The sequence below is a fragment of the Lygodium microphyllum genome, chromosome 2 (assembly GCF_053477565.2).
Source record: "Lygodium microphyllum isolate KBCC chromosome 2, Lygodium_microphyllum_v1.1.10, whole genome shotgun sequence".
NCBI classification, from domain to species: Eukaryota; Viridiplantae; Streptophyta; class Polypodiopsida; order Schizaeales; family Lygodiaceae; genus Lygodium; species Lygodium microphyllum.
The window spans coordinates 16,170,613-16,186,374 of record NC_141136.1 but is presented as its reverse complement, the minus strand read 5'-3'; the positions used below and the strand labels follow the sequence as shown (position 1 = coordinate 16,186,374).

Here is a 15,762-nt window from a genome sequence, read left to right as displayed (position 1 = left end):
ATAACGATGTTAGTTTACACGTGTGGCCGTTGTAATATGTAGTTAATTTCACACGTGCGATTGAAGACTGCTTTTCCTGGGAAGTTGTGCTACGTGTCACTTACTTTTTTGGCATGATAGCGCTTTTATGGCTCCAATTTTCAAGTTTTTTCTTTTTTTTTTTCATTTTAAGCACATGTTCTCCAAATTAGTGCATCGTACTTTTTGATCAAACGTGTGGTGACCGTTGTCGTATATATATGAACACTCAGGTTCGTTTCTTGGCTACTATTTCTTTCACGTATCTTGTCTTGTCTTCGACTAGCTTTTTATCTTGTAAGCATCACAAGTCAAACCAAGCATATGCTTACAAGAAACCATTTATTCTTAGGAGCAAGACTTGCAAATATCACATATCACATTTTTCTTAATATTTTTCTCTACAATCTTGAATTTTGAGGCATTGAAGATGTTAGTTGGTTTAAAAGGAGAAAGATACATCAGGGACTTAGAAATTTTGTATTGGTTTTACTTTGTTTTTCTAGCAATATTGGTCTAGTAAACATGTAAAATGATGGGGTTTTGATGTTCTTGAGGCATTGTTTTATTCAAAATTTTTGGATGTATAAAAAGCGAATTCGTCAAGTTTTTTATAAGTTATTTTCACGTTTCATGAGTTGAAAATGTTAAACAAAGTTTGATCGATGAGACTTAGAATTTCATGCTTTCTCTGATACATAAATTTTTAATTAATTTCTTTCATCTTGGTCTGGTAAACATGTAAAACGATGGGGTTTTGATGTTCTTGAGGCATTGTTTTGTTCAAATTTTCTGGATGTATAAAACGCGAATTGGTCAAGTTTTTTTTATAAGTGACGTGTGAAACATGATTTTGTGAACTGTGAGACAGTCTGAATCATTGTTTTCACATTTCATGAGTCGAAAATGTTAGACAAAGTTTGATCAATGAGACTTGGAATTTCATGCTTTCTTTGTTGCATAAAGTTTTAATTCATTTCTTTCATCTTGTATTTTCTTAATTTTCTTAGCAATCTTTCTTTAGTCTATTGTATATGAGAAAATATGGATTTGTACATTATGACCCTTATTTTTGTTTTCTGGATTTTCTTTTGTGAGTAATCATGATGACTAAAAGAAAGTTTTCATTAGAGGAAATGGAGGAGGACGATCTGGAGGTCACCTGTGATGAAAAACTGTTTGATTTTCTTCATGTGACTGGAAATTCATCTAGATTTAGTTACATTAGAGATATGCTCAATGTTCCCATCGATTTGCAAGAGCTTTTGAAGGATCTTGAAGATAAACGGAAGGATTTTAAGGTGTTTTATGATAGACATGTGGAAGGCCTAGAGATAGAGGGATTTGTCCATTATAGCGATGTAATGGAAGCTTCTAATGCTGCTAGAACAACTTTGCAAACAAGATTTAGCCTTATTGATGAAGAATTCAAGAAGTGGAAAGCGGATTGCCTTTTTCATCAGAATTAGCAACAATGTCTTCTTGTACAGAAGGATGTTGGATTTCTTGTATATCTTTAATATATGGATAGTTGTTCTTTAGATACAATACAAGAGAAGAAGATGGAGGATATTGCATGCAAAGACAAAGAAGTTGACGAGAAAGGTGAAATGTTTTAGGAGGATATTGAGAACCAGTTAGCGTAGGGATTTGATGTTGCTTTGTTTAAAAGTGAGAACATTACAAAAGTGGAAGAAAAAGAGAAAGAGTTGAATGCAGAGATTGAATTAGGTCCTCTTGAAAGTGTCCCAACATTTCCCAATTATCTCATCAACAAAAAGGGATATGTATTGATAAATGATATTCAACACCTTTTTGATCTTAGAGAAGATTACTGCTTAGCAATCCTTGCTGCATGGGGTCAAAATGATAAGAATTTTATAGGTTATGAAGAGGAATTGCTAGCGACTCTTGATGTTGAGGGACAGAATTTTCAAGACAGTTCAGTAGCCTTGCATTCTTGTATTAATCATTTCATGAAATATGAAAAGGGGGGAATACCTTCAGAGGAAGAGTACTTACAAATTCAATAGAGACTTTGTATTGATAACATGGGGTATGAAGAGAAACTGAAGTCTCCATTAGAGGAGAAACCAAAATTTTTAATAAATCTATATGATGATAGTATTCTTGAAGAAGATGAAAACCCTAAGGTATGAAAGATAATGCTAAGATATCCATTGTGATTTATATTAGAGTATGTTATGAATTATACACAAATATTTTTGGATATTTATCTATTGACATCTTATACTATTGTAGTTTATTGTGCAGATAGAAATTGAAGATGCAGACAACTTTCTTGGAAGATCCAATGGCTTAAGGCCATTGAAGCTTGGCAAAAGTCAAGGCCTTGGTTATTATATTTGAAGCTTAAATAATCAGACAATTGCAATTTATCATAGCAGGTTGTCAAGCTCTCCAAGCTTACCAATAATGGCTTTGAAAGCTATCTCCAAGGTGATTGGATCCTAAGTTTTCAATAGAGGTTCAGACAAGATAATTTTGGTGGAGAAGGAAGAAGCTGTAAGAGTTTTTGGCTTTATGCTTGGATACAGTGGATCTAGGGCATGATACTTTGGAGTTATTGCCTCTTATTTGCTCTCCCATGTAGGAGATGCCAAGAATTTGAAGCTCCTTCCAGGCTATAGGAAACAAGAGTTCCTGAAATGTAGAGGTCTCATCGAGTGGGATGAAACAAAAGATTCTCTTAGAGCCTACCCAATGAATTCCCTAAAACTAAAGACTCTTCTGCAACAGAGTCAGGCTAAAAGATGTTAAGGGTTTCTTGAAATCCATCTTTTTCCATCTCTTTGTCTAGTTTGTAACCATTCAGAATATCTTTGCTTTGCACAAGAGTCACTACAAGGGAATGGGGCAATAGCGACACCGATTAGCGACGGTAGATATCGGCGTCGCTATTGGCGTCGCTATATGCGTCGCGCGACGCAAATAGCGTCGCTAAAATGCGACGCAAATAGCGACGCATATAGTGACGCCGCAGGGAAAAAAAGCGCGGCCGAAACCAGAGCGCCGTTTTCATTTTGTTTTCTTCGCCTTTTGAGAGTGAGAGCGAGGGAGAGAGCGAGGGAGAGAGCCAAGGCTTTGTGAGAGAAGAGGAGGAAGAGACTTGCCGCCGCCGCCGCAGCCGCCACCGCCACCGTCGTTGTTTACGAAGGAGAGGAGGAGCCCTCGTTGCAAAGAGAAGCCGCCCACGCTCGCCATATCTCATTGGTGAGTCTCTCTCTCTCTTTCTTTTACTTGTTGAAGGTTTAAATCATTCTCTTTTGTTTGTTTAGGAGAGGAAATGAAAGAGAAGGAGAGGGAGAGGGAGAGAGAGGGAGAGAAAGAGAGGGAGAGGGAGAGAGAGAGGGAGAGTGCATTCTCTCTCTCTCTCTCCCTTTTGCTTGTTTAATGTTTAAATTACTTTCTTCTGTGCTTGTTTACGAGAGGAAACGAGAGAGTAAGAGAGAAAGAGAGGGAGAGGGAGAGGGAGAGGGAGAGGGAAAGAAAGAGAAAGAGAAATAGAGGGAGAGGGAGAGGGAGGGGGAGGAAATAGGAGAGGGAGAGAAAGAGAAAGAGAGGGAGAAGGAGGGTGAGTGCATTCTCTCTCTCCCTCCCTCTCCCTATTGCTTGTTTAATGTTTGAATCACTTTATTTTTTGCTTGTTTAGGAGAGGAAATGAGAGAGAAAGAGAGTGAGAGGGAGAGGAAGGGGAAGGAAATGAGAGAGGGATAGAAAGAGAAAGAGAGGGAGAGTGCATTGTATCTCTCCCTCTCCCTTTTGCTTGGAGGATGTTTAAATCACTTTATTTTTTGCTTGTTTAGGAAATGAGAGAGAAAGAGAGATAGAGAGGAAGAGGGAGAAAAAGAGAAAGAGAGGGAGAGGGAGAGGAAGAGGGAGAGGGAGGGGGAGGGGAAGGAAATGAGAGAGGGAGAGAAAGAGGGAGGGGGAGGGAGAGGGAGCGAGGGAGAGGGAGAGGGAGAAAGAGGGAGGGAGAGGGAGAGGGAGGGGGAGGGAGGAAATGAGAGAGGGAGAGAAAGAGAACGAGAGGGAGAGGGAGAGGGTGAGAGAAAGAGAGGAAGAGAGGGAGAGGGAGAGAAAGAGAGGGAGAGGGAGAGGGAAGGGAAGGAAATTTAAGATAATATACGTATTGATAATGGTATGCAATGTGCTTTGCATACGGCCACGTACTTCATCAAAATGAACCCAAAATTATTGTTATAGAAGAAGAAACCCTTAAATTGAGTATAGGATAATTTCTCTCAGGTCTTATGACTATGAGTAGAATTGATTGAAATAAATTTTATTACTATAGTTATAAAATTTCATAGATGGCGCGCATTAATTTTAAAATGGATTACTTATACTCAAAGCCGAGATATAACAAAAAATTATCTACCGGGACAAACAAATCGTTGAGCATGATACAAGGCCGAGATATAACATCGGAAAATCTCTCGACTACTATATACAATGCAAGGTTTATGGTCAACTTGCAACTTGACGTACATCTCCATAAAGCTATCCATTTAAGCCTTATTTGCTGTAATGTAGATAAGATGGCAAACGAAGAATGTCCTATTGTTCAAGACCGCGAGTCGTATCTTAATCAGCGTGTCCCATGTCCACACTATAATCCCATGATTGGCATAAGATATGTCAGGTTTGTGGACTAAAATCCCATGATTGGCATAAGATATGTCAGGTTTGTGAACAGAATGGATTTTAATTAGCGTGGACATTTTGAAATTTGAAAAGTGACCATTATTCTTAATGCTTTCTCATTTGTGGCAGTTTGTCCTACCGATTGCGATCGCGGGATGCCTAACTCCAGAAATTCGCGGGGCCATTTACAAGCTGTCGACTTTGGTGCAATGGATCTCACAGAAAGAGATTAAGACGTCCTCTATTGAATCCGCAAGGCGGCGAGCAGTTGAGACGGTCTGTCTCTTTGAGAAATACCTGCCCACTAGCATGCTCACGATACAAGTTCACATTCTTGTGCATTTTGTGGATGAAGTGGAGATTGCTGGACCTGTCCATACGCGATGGATGTTCTTCCTGGAGCGCTTCATGAAAACCCTGAAAGGCTTTGTGCGACAACGAGCTCGTCCGGAAGGTAGCATGGCGGAAGGTTGGTTGGTGTCAGAGGCGTTAGTGCATATCTCACAATGGCTACCAACGGTGGACCCAGACAATGAAATGCTATGGACGCTGAAGGACGATGACAGGCTGACTGGAGATGTGGTGGTTGGAAATGGGGTAGAAAAAAGAATGGATGCCTCAATGGAAGAGAAGGTGAATCGCTTTTGTATGTTGCACCATGCCTCCATGGAGACGTGGCTCGCCAAGTACCAGATTGCAAGGCAAGATCGAGAGGAAGCGCGAGCTGAATTCCGACGCAGTACGCGTCACCGACCGATTCGATATCCCGAAGGCATGGAGGAGATGCCGCGATTTATGTCAACACGATGGTTGCATGGAGCCTTGACCGCAGCATCCAGCGAAGGGAGAGAGGTCTCAATGGAGGAGTGGGAGTTCTCGAGGGGATGTAGTCCAAAGGTAATGAGGGGTTTAGAATGTGTCGTATCTAAATTTTCTTGCTACATCTAATTTGAGTGTTTCAATGTGCAGTACAAAATATATAGTGCAGCGTGGTCGCGCGGACGACATTTTCGGGTGGAGCATATTGACAAAATGCGCTCCACAATGGACTGTGGTGTCATGGCAAGGTTTGAGCAAGAGAGCCGGTGACGAGCAACGGATCCGAACACGGTTGTGGATGAGATGGAGTATTTTGGGAATTTGCAAAGTATTATTACGGTGGATTACCGTAGCTTCTCCATGATAATATTCGACGTGCAGTGGTTCAAAGTGGTACTTGGAGGAGCTGGCGCAACAGTTCGACGAGGTCCATCTAGATTTCTCGAAATAGATTCCGAAAAAAAATGGATGGATTTGCGCGACACCTTTGTGTTGCCGGCCCATTGTGAACAGGTGCAACTAGGCATTTGCTTGCTAATTGTAATACGACATGGTTTATGTCACAATGGTTTGAAGACGGTTTGTAAGTGTTTGTGAACATGTAATCTTCTATCCAAATCCCCGACAACCTCGATGGTGGTATGTTATACCTTCAACTCCTTGAGGTGCGAGAGTATACGATCAAAGTGATGTTCCAGGCATAGATGAAGAAAATATGCAAATAGAGGGATCGAAATTACAAGGGGTGGAGGCCACCGCAAGCTTGGAGCCTGCATCGGCTAACAATGATGGAAATACAGAAGTCGTAGAATTTTTTGAGAACGAGACAGACTCGTTATTTTGTGGTGACATGTCTATCGACCTTCCAGTGTATGCAGAGTTGTGTCAGGAGATTAACATGGGACCATAGAATACTTCATTCTTGGAGAATTGTATTACTCAATTCGTTGTTTAGATCTTCCATAAAGGTAGATAAGATATGCATTTTAAGAGGGATTTTTCAAAAATGATTTTATTAATGTGCTTTGTATAGTTTAAATTGATTATTCTAACATTATTTTCCATCTGTGCAGGTATCAACATTTTCAGGATGAGTCGAGGGATGAGCGATGAGGAGTTTCAGGAGATGATGGCACGTATGTCTCCAGATCAGCTCGCGAGATTCAGAGAGATAGCAGACCAGGAGCTGTCTCGTTCTTCGTCAGGGCGCTCTACTAGATCAGCTTCGGCGCGATCAGATGCTTCAGCTTCGAGCAGACGATCTCAACGCTCGCGACTTGGGCCAGAGGGAGGGACTGCGACTGCAGGAGGATCAGGGGGTGCTGCTGTGGAGACACGGACACGGTGTCTCCGTCTCGTCATTCAGCTGGAGCTCGGTCACCTCCAGGATTTGTCACACCTGTGGGGACGTCCACTCCAGTTACTCCGGCTTTTGCGCAGCCGTCGGCAGATGTCATGCCTTTTGGTGGCACTTCTTTTGGTGGCACCCCCTCTGGTGGCACTCCTTTTGGTGGCACACCCTCTGGTGGCACCCCTTTGTGTGGCACTCTGGGAGAGGGTACCCCCGTCGGTACACCGGATGTTCAGGGGTCTCCTGGATATGCCCAGGAGCGTGGACGGAGATGGGAGAGGGCCCATACAAGGCACACTCCTAGGGATTATGGATACCTAGTGGATGGCAGGTCAGGAGCCATCATCATGAATGATGAGGGGAGGAGGGTGATGGCTCGCATGAGGGAGTTGTGCCAACAAGTTTTTCGGCACAACGTCCTAGATCATTGGAGGAACATACTGGAGGGGAGCAAGGAGTACATAGTAGCATCCTTGCACGAGGAGTTCCTGGTGCCAGCCGCAGTGGATAGATTCTCTACGGGCTGGATGATGGATTGCATGCGTGCATATATGTCACATAGACGATCCGACGCACGCAAGGCAATCAAGAGTGGGGCTCCAAAGCCCGAGTGGTTAGATGCAGACGACTGGCACCGACTGAGGGAGGAGGCTACAAATTCGCCAGGACGTTGGAGTCAGCAGCGGGAGGCGGCGAGGGCACAAATCGAGGCCGGATCGGTACATCATCTTGGGAGTGGCGGCCACAAGACATATTTGGAGGACTTTGTAAGATTCTCTTTTGTTTTGCTTATTTGTTTTTTTGAGATATTCTTTGTATTGACAATCATGTTTCTAATAGTTAGCATTTTGTTTTCTTTGCAGCACTCCATTACAAATCGCGATCCGCAAGGCCTTGAGACTCGATATGCGGAGAGGCACGGTCTCAGATCATTGATCGACCGATTGTATAGACGCGGTGGCCCAGTAAGTCACTCATCTTTCTTGTTCGTAGTTACCATGAGATATTTGAATGCATTGTTGTATGGTGGATTGATATGTTGTTTCTTTTTCTGCAGAATCCGTTTGATGCTCCTTTACAGCGGGAAGAGCTTTTGGGGGACGACGATTTGTAGCTCGCCCTTGGATCCTTAGAGCTCACATACCTTTAGTTTTTAGTCGCCCGATCTATGTAGACATTTTCTATGTATTAGTGATATTGTTTTATGATTGTACAAATCGCATTTTATGCGATATCATGTATTTATTTCATCCATCAGTTTTATGATTTCAGTATACATTCTTTTTGTTTGCAAACGCTTTGTATGAAGCAGTGCAGAAACTATTTTGTATGGCTCTCATACAGCACACAGTGCTATATGTGGCAGGGCAGCTTGCTTCCCTGCCACAAAATTTTATTTTTCTCTGTTACCGTCGCTATTTGCGTCGCAAATTTACTGCACGCATCGCTATTGTCGTCGCTATCAGCGTCGCAAAATCTCTGTAACCGTCGCTATATGCGTCACTATATATAGCGACGCATATAGCGACGGTTATAGCGACGATTCTATGGCGTTGTTAATAATGACGCTTTTTGCGACGACGGGGGAAAATTTTGTTGTTTGTATTTTCGTCGCTTTAAACGTCGCTATAAGGTCTATATCTTGTAGTGAGTTTAAATATCCATATTTTCTTCTTTGGGTAATAATGGATATATTCCTTGCCAAAGATGATGTATTACATGATGCGATTGTGCCTTTGAGCTTGAATTTGTGTCAAATTTGTTTATAGAACCATTGAAAGACCTCTAATAAACTGTTTGCTTTGTATCTTCCACCTCCATGTCTTATGTGTCTAAAGTATTTTGTTCTTGCTTGATAATGTGATTTTTCTATACCATGGGTTGACCAAATTGATAGAGATCCATATTTCTTGATAAAATATGGAGCATGGTTGTATAAAATATGCTACATTGTAAACAAATAAACAAATTCAATTAGAAAAGCCTATATGAGTTAGACAATAAAGAGACGTACATATGCAAACTTCTTTACCATATAGTGAGAGAAGTGTTGATTATCCCAAGCTTCTGTCATTGCCTTTTTAAAAAGGTTCAATTGGTTTTTGAAGTCTTTGAGATCATCATCATTCCACTCTATTTTATCACAATAAAAGAATACTTTGTCTAGTGTTTCCCAAACATTGGCTTTTCTATTTTGAGCTTGTTCATTATCAGCATGATCCTTAACTGCATTATGTAGGCACTTCCATTGATTGTATCTAATAGTTGAGCCACCATTCCTAGAGTTTAGCTTACCAAGTCTTCCATGAAAGTTTAGGAACCTTCTAGCCTTCACTCCACCAATAGATCAATTTTTGGGGACACAATTGGCATCCTTAGACTTTTGAAGATCTGGTTCAATAACAACATTACCACCATGCAAACCAATTGCAGATAAGACTTTTTCAATCTTTGTTATAGCATCTATTCTAGCTGATAATGGCTTCAACTTTCATGCAAATTCTATATAAAGATGAACAAGCTTTTCAATTATTCTACAAAGCGCATGAAGTGTACAGATATGGGCATTCACTAAAGGAATATCTAGGACTGGCTTAAACTATGGATCCTTGTTGTGCCTAGAGGGAGCTCTATTCCAATTTCTTGAGTTCAACTCTTTGATTGGGGACATGTAATATAGACAAGGGAATCTAGAGTTGGATTCCTTTGATACATTGTACATACATTTAAGTGTCTTTAAATCACCAGCTATGTGCCACTCAATCTTATAGTTCCCAAATCCTTCAACAAATAGCTCTTCTCCTGCTTGTTGTCTCTTAATAACATCAGGTATTGGTGTTCAATTAAAAACCCAATACAATATATCAAAATCATTTGTATCTACTTTGAATGCTCTTAGCCACCAGATGTTGTGTTCTGATTGAATACTGAATGACATTGGGTGATTGTAATGATTTGATGAAAGTTCTCTATTAATCAAGGTAATAGAGACCCTCTCTAGTTTTGTACATTTTAGAATCTCACTTTCATCAAGTTTAACCACAAATCTAGCCACTCCTTATGCCTCTTCTAGTGGACAAGTCATAGAATCTAATCATTAAGCACTGTAGGGTGGGCAAGTCAAGGAAAATATTATTAAATTCATTGAATAAAACTTCATTTTTCTTGCTCTTAAAGCTAGCCTTGAATAGTTTAGGACACAAGAATCTTGGCTCTGTATCATTTTAGGGGAACAGAGTGAGACTTTGTCTCATGGGCAGAGGGATCGATGTACTCACACTCTCCCTCATTTCTCACTCTCCTTGAACCAAGTGTGATATGAGTCGGTTTAGCACAAGTAGTTGCTCCAAGATTGAGATGCTAGTAACCAAAATTAGGAAACCTTAGTTTACTTAGAAACCAAAATTCACATCAATTCTCATGGGGACAGCCAATACCTTCTATTTGCAAAGTGGACTCAAGAGAGTCTAGATAGTAAACCTCGTATTATCCTAAAGAGTATCGAGTGGTGCTACTTAGAAAATCATCTCGATGGACCACTAAATCATGCTGCTAAGGATGTCTCAAGTGAGCACGTCATAGTAGGCTTTTATATTCACCTTCATCTTCAACTTTCATGGCTTCCTTCTTCCTTCTCTCCTCTTTCATGTCTTTCTCTCTCCTCTTTTAGTATTTCTTCTTCCTCCTCCTCTCTTTCTCTCTCTTCAACTCATTCTCCTCTCTCCTCTCAACTTCATTCTTTATAGAAACAACAAGGGATGTATTTGCAGTTTGTATCAAAGTGGATTGGATTGTCACATGGTATTGTTTATGGGCTTGGTTTATACCTCAATATACATGAAGATTGCAAAATCATGTCCTTCCAAAGAGTTGCGATGGTCAATAACAAGAAAAATGCATCTTATGATTGTCCTGCTACTAGCTGCCATGAACCCCCTAGAGGCTCATCTACCTTTCCTCACCTATTTGTGCTCTTAACAAATAGCTATTGCCAATGGTTTTATATGTTCTTGTTGCACAAGAGAGCCAACACAATCATTAGCTGATTAATCATGTGATTTTCATGTTTAATGTGGAATGATGGCATCATCACAAGAGCTATGTTGACATGTTATGTGACAGGTTTGCAGAGATGATAAGTAACAATGCATGAAATTACAATGCCGAGCTGGACATAGAGGGCGAGAATGAAGAGGACATTGATGACAACGTGTACAATGATGTGGAGACCCGGAGAGTCCATCAAGTGCATACAAGTGGAGCATAGCATCTATTGGAAAACTCTCACTGGCATGGTTGCAAGTGCAATTATCAGTGATGTGGGCTATAGGCTTTGCCCCCGTTTGCAAGAGGTTATGCCTTTGTTAGTGAACTACTACAAAATCGCCTCTCAAAGTGATGACAAGCTTCAAGAAAACAGCCTGTGGGAACTCGAAAGTATTGTTTTGTAATGTGCTTGAGACGTTTCTCCTTACATGAGATGATACTAGATCTTGCACTCAAGTATTTGAGTTATGACCCAAACTTCACTGATGAAATGGATGAAGATGAAGATGTCATGATTGGTGATGATGATGAGTATAGCGATGATGAGGATGCAAGTTGGTGGAAAGTTTGACGGGTGGAGCAAAATGCATTTCAGTTGAGATTATTTCACGATCTGAAATGATTACACTTTTATATACTAAGGCATGCTCAAAGCTGATTGAATGCTTCAAAGAGCGTGAAGAGAATGTGAAGATTGATCTATTCAATGCATTCCTTGACCAACATCTATGTTGTATGATGGCCTGTTTTACAAACCAAAAGCATCCTTAAAGAAAAGCAATAGTGCTTTTGATAAAGGTTGAAAAATAAAAGAAAAATTCTCAAGGCTTTTAAAAAGGAAAACGTTAAGGAAAAGCAATTTAGCTTTTTAAAACACATGTCATGTTTGAGGGAGTTGGAAACTATATAAGCATGAAAGAATAAGTAGGTAGGGGCCCTTCTCTTGGTTTTCTGAAGAGTTGTATCTTATGAGGAGAGGAGAGTCGCACGGAGAAAAAATCGGATTGGAGAAGTTACGGCTTATTGGCACACGCTTTGGGCTACACGAATCTCGAGGATTGAAGAGTTAATTGGTATACGACTATGCAAATTTTGTGAAAATACGGAGGTTGTTTCATTGATTCCAAATTTAACCTTTGTTTTGTGGCTTCAAGAAATTTCCATATTGTGAGCTTGTCCATATTTCGCAATTTATTTTGTTGCAAGTTACGTTGATAAACGAATTCAATCACTTTTTGCTAGAACCCATTTGGGAGCCCATCTAGCCTTGGGCACTTACCTTTTGCTATGGAAATTGATTGTGTCTCCATGTTTGAATCTAAGAGGTTTGGGATGTCTATGGGTACCACCTTCTTCTAGCACCAAGATAGTTCGGCAATTTCAAATTTCAAAGCCAATTTAACACTGCTTTAAAGGATGCGTCCATGTCCAAGGCTCAAACTTGAAGATCTCGCGACAACTTCAAAGGGGATTGATCCTTCATCGGAAGGCTAGAGCCTAGAAATATATTCTCTCGTCGAAATAAGGATATATCGAAGATAATAAGAGTTCTAATCGGTTGGAATTGTAGCGCTGGCAGCTGCCCTTGTGACTGCAAATGTTTAACACGTTCGGCTATGAGGAGATTAAGGTTTGGCGGACAAAAGTATCACCTCACCTATGCGTGACGTGGCAATATTGCATAGCATCATATCGACCTATTCCATGATCCATCACGCCATATCTGCCCAAACTTCAAACCTTTTGCCGATGATTTCAAACAAGCACGTGTGAAGCGGCCAGCATAGCTACAGAAACCCCTCTACAGCAGAACTCCTCTGCTTTCCTTTTAAAGGGCCTCGTCACAAGGACACGACTGCCTGCCTACGCTCAACGACGTCTCGCCCCATCGTCCGTGATATAATTATAAAGCTTATAGGAAAGTGCATCCATCTTATCATCGCTGAGAGCATTACTCACCTTGTGTACAGATCGTCGTAATGCCGTCCACGGACGTCTCCCAGAGGGGCTCGTCAGCTGTGGTGCCGACGATGCAAGGAGGGGATGGCGAGGACAGCTATGCCGCCAACTCCATGTTCCAGAACTATGGCTTCCATGCCCACGCCAAGCCACACCTGGCAGAGGCCCTGCGGCGCTTCATCGACCTCGCCATCAGAAGAAGCCCGCCTAAGTACAGTCGTCGCAGCAGCTCCAATTCTACTGTAAGCAAACATGAAGAAACTGCAGAAGCAGCTGAAGAAGAACGTCCGTGTATGACTGACGCCCAATTATCAATAGTTACTGATCAACAGCAGCATCTTCGAGATTTTGATATACTGCAAGTAGCAGTAGCCGACTTCGGATGCTCGCATGGAGAGAACGCCCTGACCTATGCTAGCTTCGTGGTGCACGCTCTGACGGAAGGCTTACACGAACTGAATAAGCGAGATAATCATAAGGTAATTAATAAGAAGATAAAGCATGCTGCAGATCCTCGTCACTATGATCGAATGCTGGAGATACAGTATTTCTTCTCGGACCTTCCATCCAACGACTTCAACCATCTGTTCCAGTCTCTAGCTGTGTCATCAAACCCTTCCCCGACTGTAAGTGACTGGCCGACGTTACCAAACACCAAGGTCTACGCGGCTGGCATGCCGGGCTCCTTCTACGACCGCCTCTTCCCTTCAGGAAGCCTCAACTTCGTCATCTCCGCATTCTCGTTACACTGGCTCTCTCGGGTACATAATTACTATAACTACATCAATACTCGTAATTCTAGCGATGATAGAAGCTCACGTGCCCGAGACCACCTCATGAATAACAATACTTCATAATATTTTGACCTTCTCTCGCGCTCACAAATTCCTGTGCATTTGTATGGGCATGCATGATCAGATACCGCCCGAGGTGCTGGACAAGTCGTCCCCTGCATGGAACGGAGAGCATGTCTGGATCTCCAACCACGGCCAGCAACCGGAGGTGAAGCAAGCTTTCGCGAGACAGTCCAAGGCCGACCTCGTCCGCTTCCTCAAGTGCCGAGCTCAAGAGATGGCCGCCAACGCTATCCTCTTCCTCTTCGCGATTGCTCCGACTCAGGAACTCCCCGTCGATGACTTCATGTCCTGTGATCTCCTCCAGGCCACCTGGGATGCGGCGGTCGATGAGGTGAGCCTCCTCCTTTTGGGCATACGACAGTATATTTCGGTCTTTCCATCACAATTGTCAGGTATTATAGAAATTAATAAGCAGGTACGTTAGAGCCTCGTAACAAATTTTATTGATAGAATCCCCGAGCTGATCAAGAGCTTAGAGAGTATCGGAGTTTCTTGACGTAATAGGAACCCGATGCTAAAAGAGAACATAGCGGTGGGCCCCCAAGGAAATCTCAAACTATTTGAATAATTGATCAACCTCTTACTAGGAACATCCCATTGATCATCCTCTTCCAAAGAATCTAAGACAAAGACTCAGACTAGTCTAGTCCGAGATTCTCTCGAGGAGGATCAATGGGAATCACTATACATGTGAACAAGATTCAATTGGCAACTTAGAATTGCACGCCGCAACTCCCCTTCAAGGACTAGGAGATAGAACCTAGGCAATGTCCACATTAGAATTTTGACTTTGCTACTTATATTCATATCTCCCCACATCTTTGAGATCTCACGTTCAAACCCCGATGACCAATAGCATGTTAGAAACTACAACTTGTGTATTCTCGTTTATTTATTTACTTTAAATCTCTCTTCAACACGTGAGCAACACATTAATTAGCCCTTATTTGTTTAAAATGCAGGACTTAGTGAGTCGTGAGGAGAGGGATACTTTCAATATACCAGCATATGTTTTTGACCACAAAGAACTAGAGGCTGCATTGGAAGATGTTCCAGAGCTAGAGATTCTTAAACTAGAAGTTATGCGAGATCAAGAGCAACTACCCAAAGAAGAAGTAAATCTATTGCTGAAAGATACACATGCTTTTCGAAAATTTTGGGTTGGCTTTGTGGAAAGCTTCACAAAACCTATGATCCTTGGTCATATTGGCTTAGAGAGAACTACATTATTCTTTCACATATTAGAACAAATTGTCGCTAAGAAGCCTCATCTTTCTACACAATTAGTATATGGCTTTCAAATTGCAATATGTCAACGCTGTTAAATTCTATGACAAGTGGATGATTGTATTCGTTCCTATGATTATTGGATGTATTGGCCTAGAATGAACCACATTGTTCTTTCATAGATTAGAAATGATTCCATGTTAGCGTTGCTAAATTCTGTAAGTTGATGACTGTATTTATTCCTATGATCCCTGGATACATTGGCGTAGAATGAACCGCATTATTGTTTCAAAGACCAAAAATGATTCCTTGGGCAAATTGATAATTCTATTTATTATTCTTTCAAAGACTAGAGAAGACTCTTGTTAAGAAGCCTTGTCACACATTTTATGTCCAAGTAAATATGGACCAACAATGATAGACTTCAATGGCAAATTGATGATTGTATTTGGAGTTATTGAGTAACAACATAATGTTGATCACAAATTTATTTACACCATACCACTATTCTCATGGGCAATATTCTTCTAACACGTAACCCTACAAGATCATTCTTCAAGTTTTCCCTAAAGACATGTAAACCAAGATTTTGGTGACATTTTGAGTTAATATCTTACTATCATTTCCTAGTAGTTATTACTCTTTATGTTATATGTTGTTATGAACCTTTTAGATAATATGAGAGAGAGAGAGAGAGAGAGAGAGAGAGAGAGAGAGAGAGAGAGAGAGAGAGAGAGAGAGAGAGAGAGAGAGAGAGAGAGAGAGAGAGAGAGAGAGAGAGAGAGAGAGAGAGAGAGAGAGAGAGAGAGAGAGAGA

General features: G+C 41.3%; 1 protein-coding gene across 1 annotated transcript; it reads left to right on the top strand.

The window, feature by feature from the left end:
• Positions 1–12,772: 12,772 nt before the first annotated feature.
• On the top strand, positions 12,773–15,355 carry LOC148039513 (gibberellic acid methyltransferase 1-like). The gene is made up of 3 exons (XM_087665160.1): positions 12,773–13,623; positions 13,781–14,050; positions 14,682–15,355. Exons 1-3 carry the CDS (start codon positions 12,883–12,885, stop codon positions 15,042–15,044), a joined length of 1,374 nt encoding a protein of 457 aa, XP_087521286.1. The 5' UTR covers positions 12,773–12,882; the 3' UTR covers positions 15,045–15,355.
• Positions 15,356–15,762: the final 407 nt, after the last annotated feature.

Excerpts from the sequence above, each read along its gene's own strand:
- LOC148039513 (XM_087665160.1), top strand. The coding sequence starts at position 12,883 with ATGCCGTCCACGGACGTCTCCCAGAGGGGCTCGTCAGCTGTGGTGCCG. Across the intron at positions 13,624-13,780 it reads CGTTACACTGGCTCTCTCGG|ATACCGCCCGAGGTGCTGGA; the intron begins GTACATAATTAC and ends ATGCATGATCAG. Across the intron at positions 14,051-14,681 it reads GGGATGCGGCGGTCGATGAG|GACTTAGTGAGTCGTGAGGA; the intron begins GTGAGCCTCCTC and ends TTTAAAATGCAG.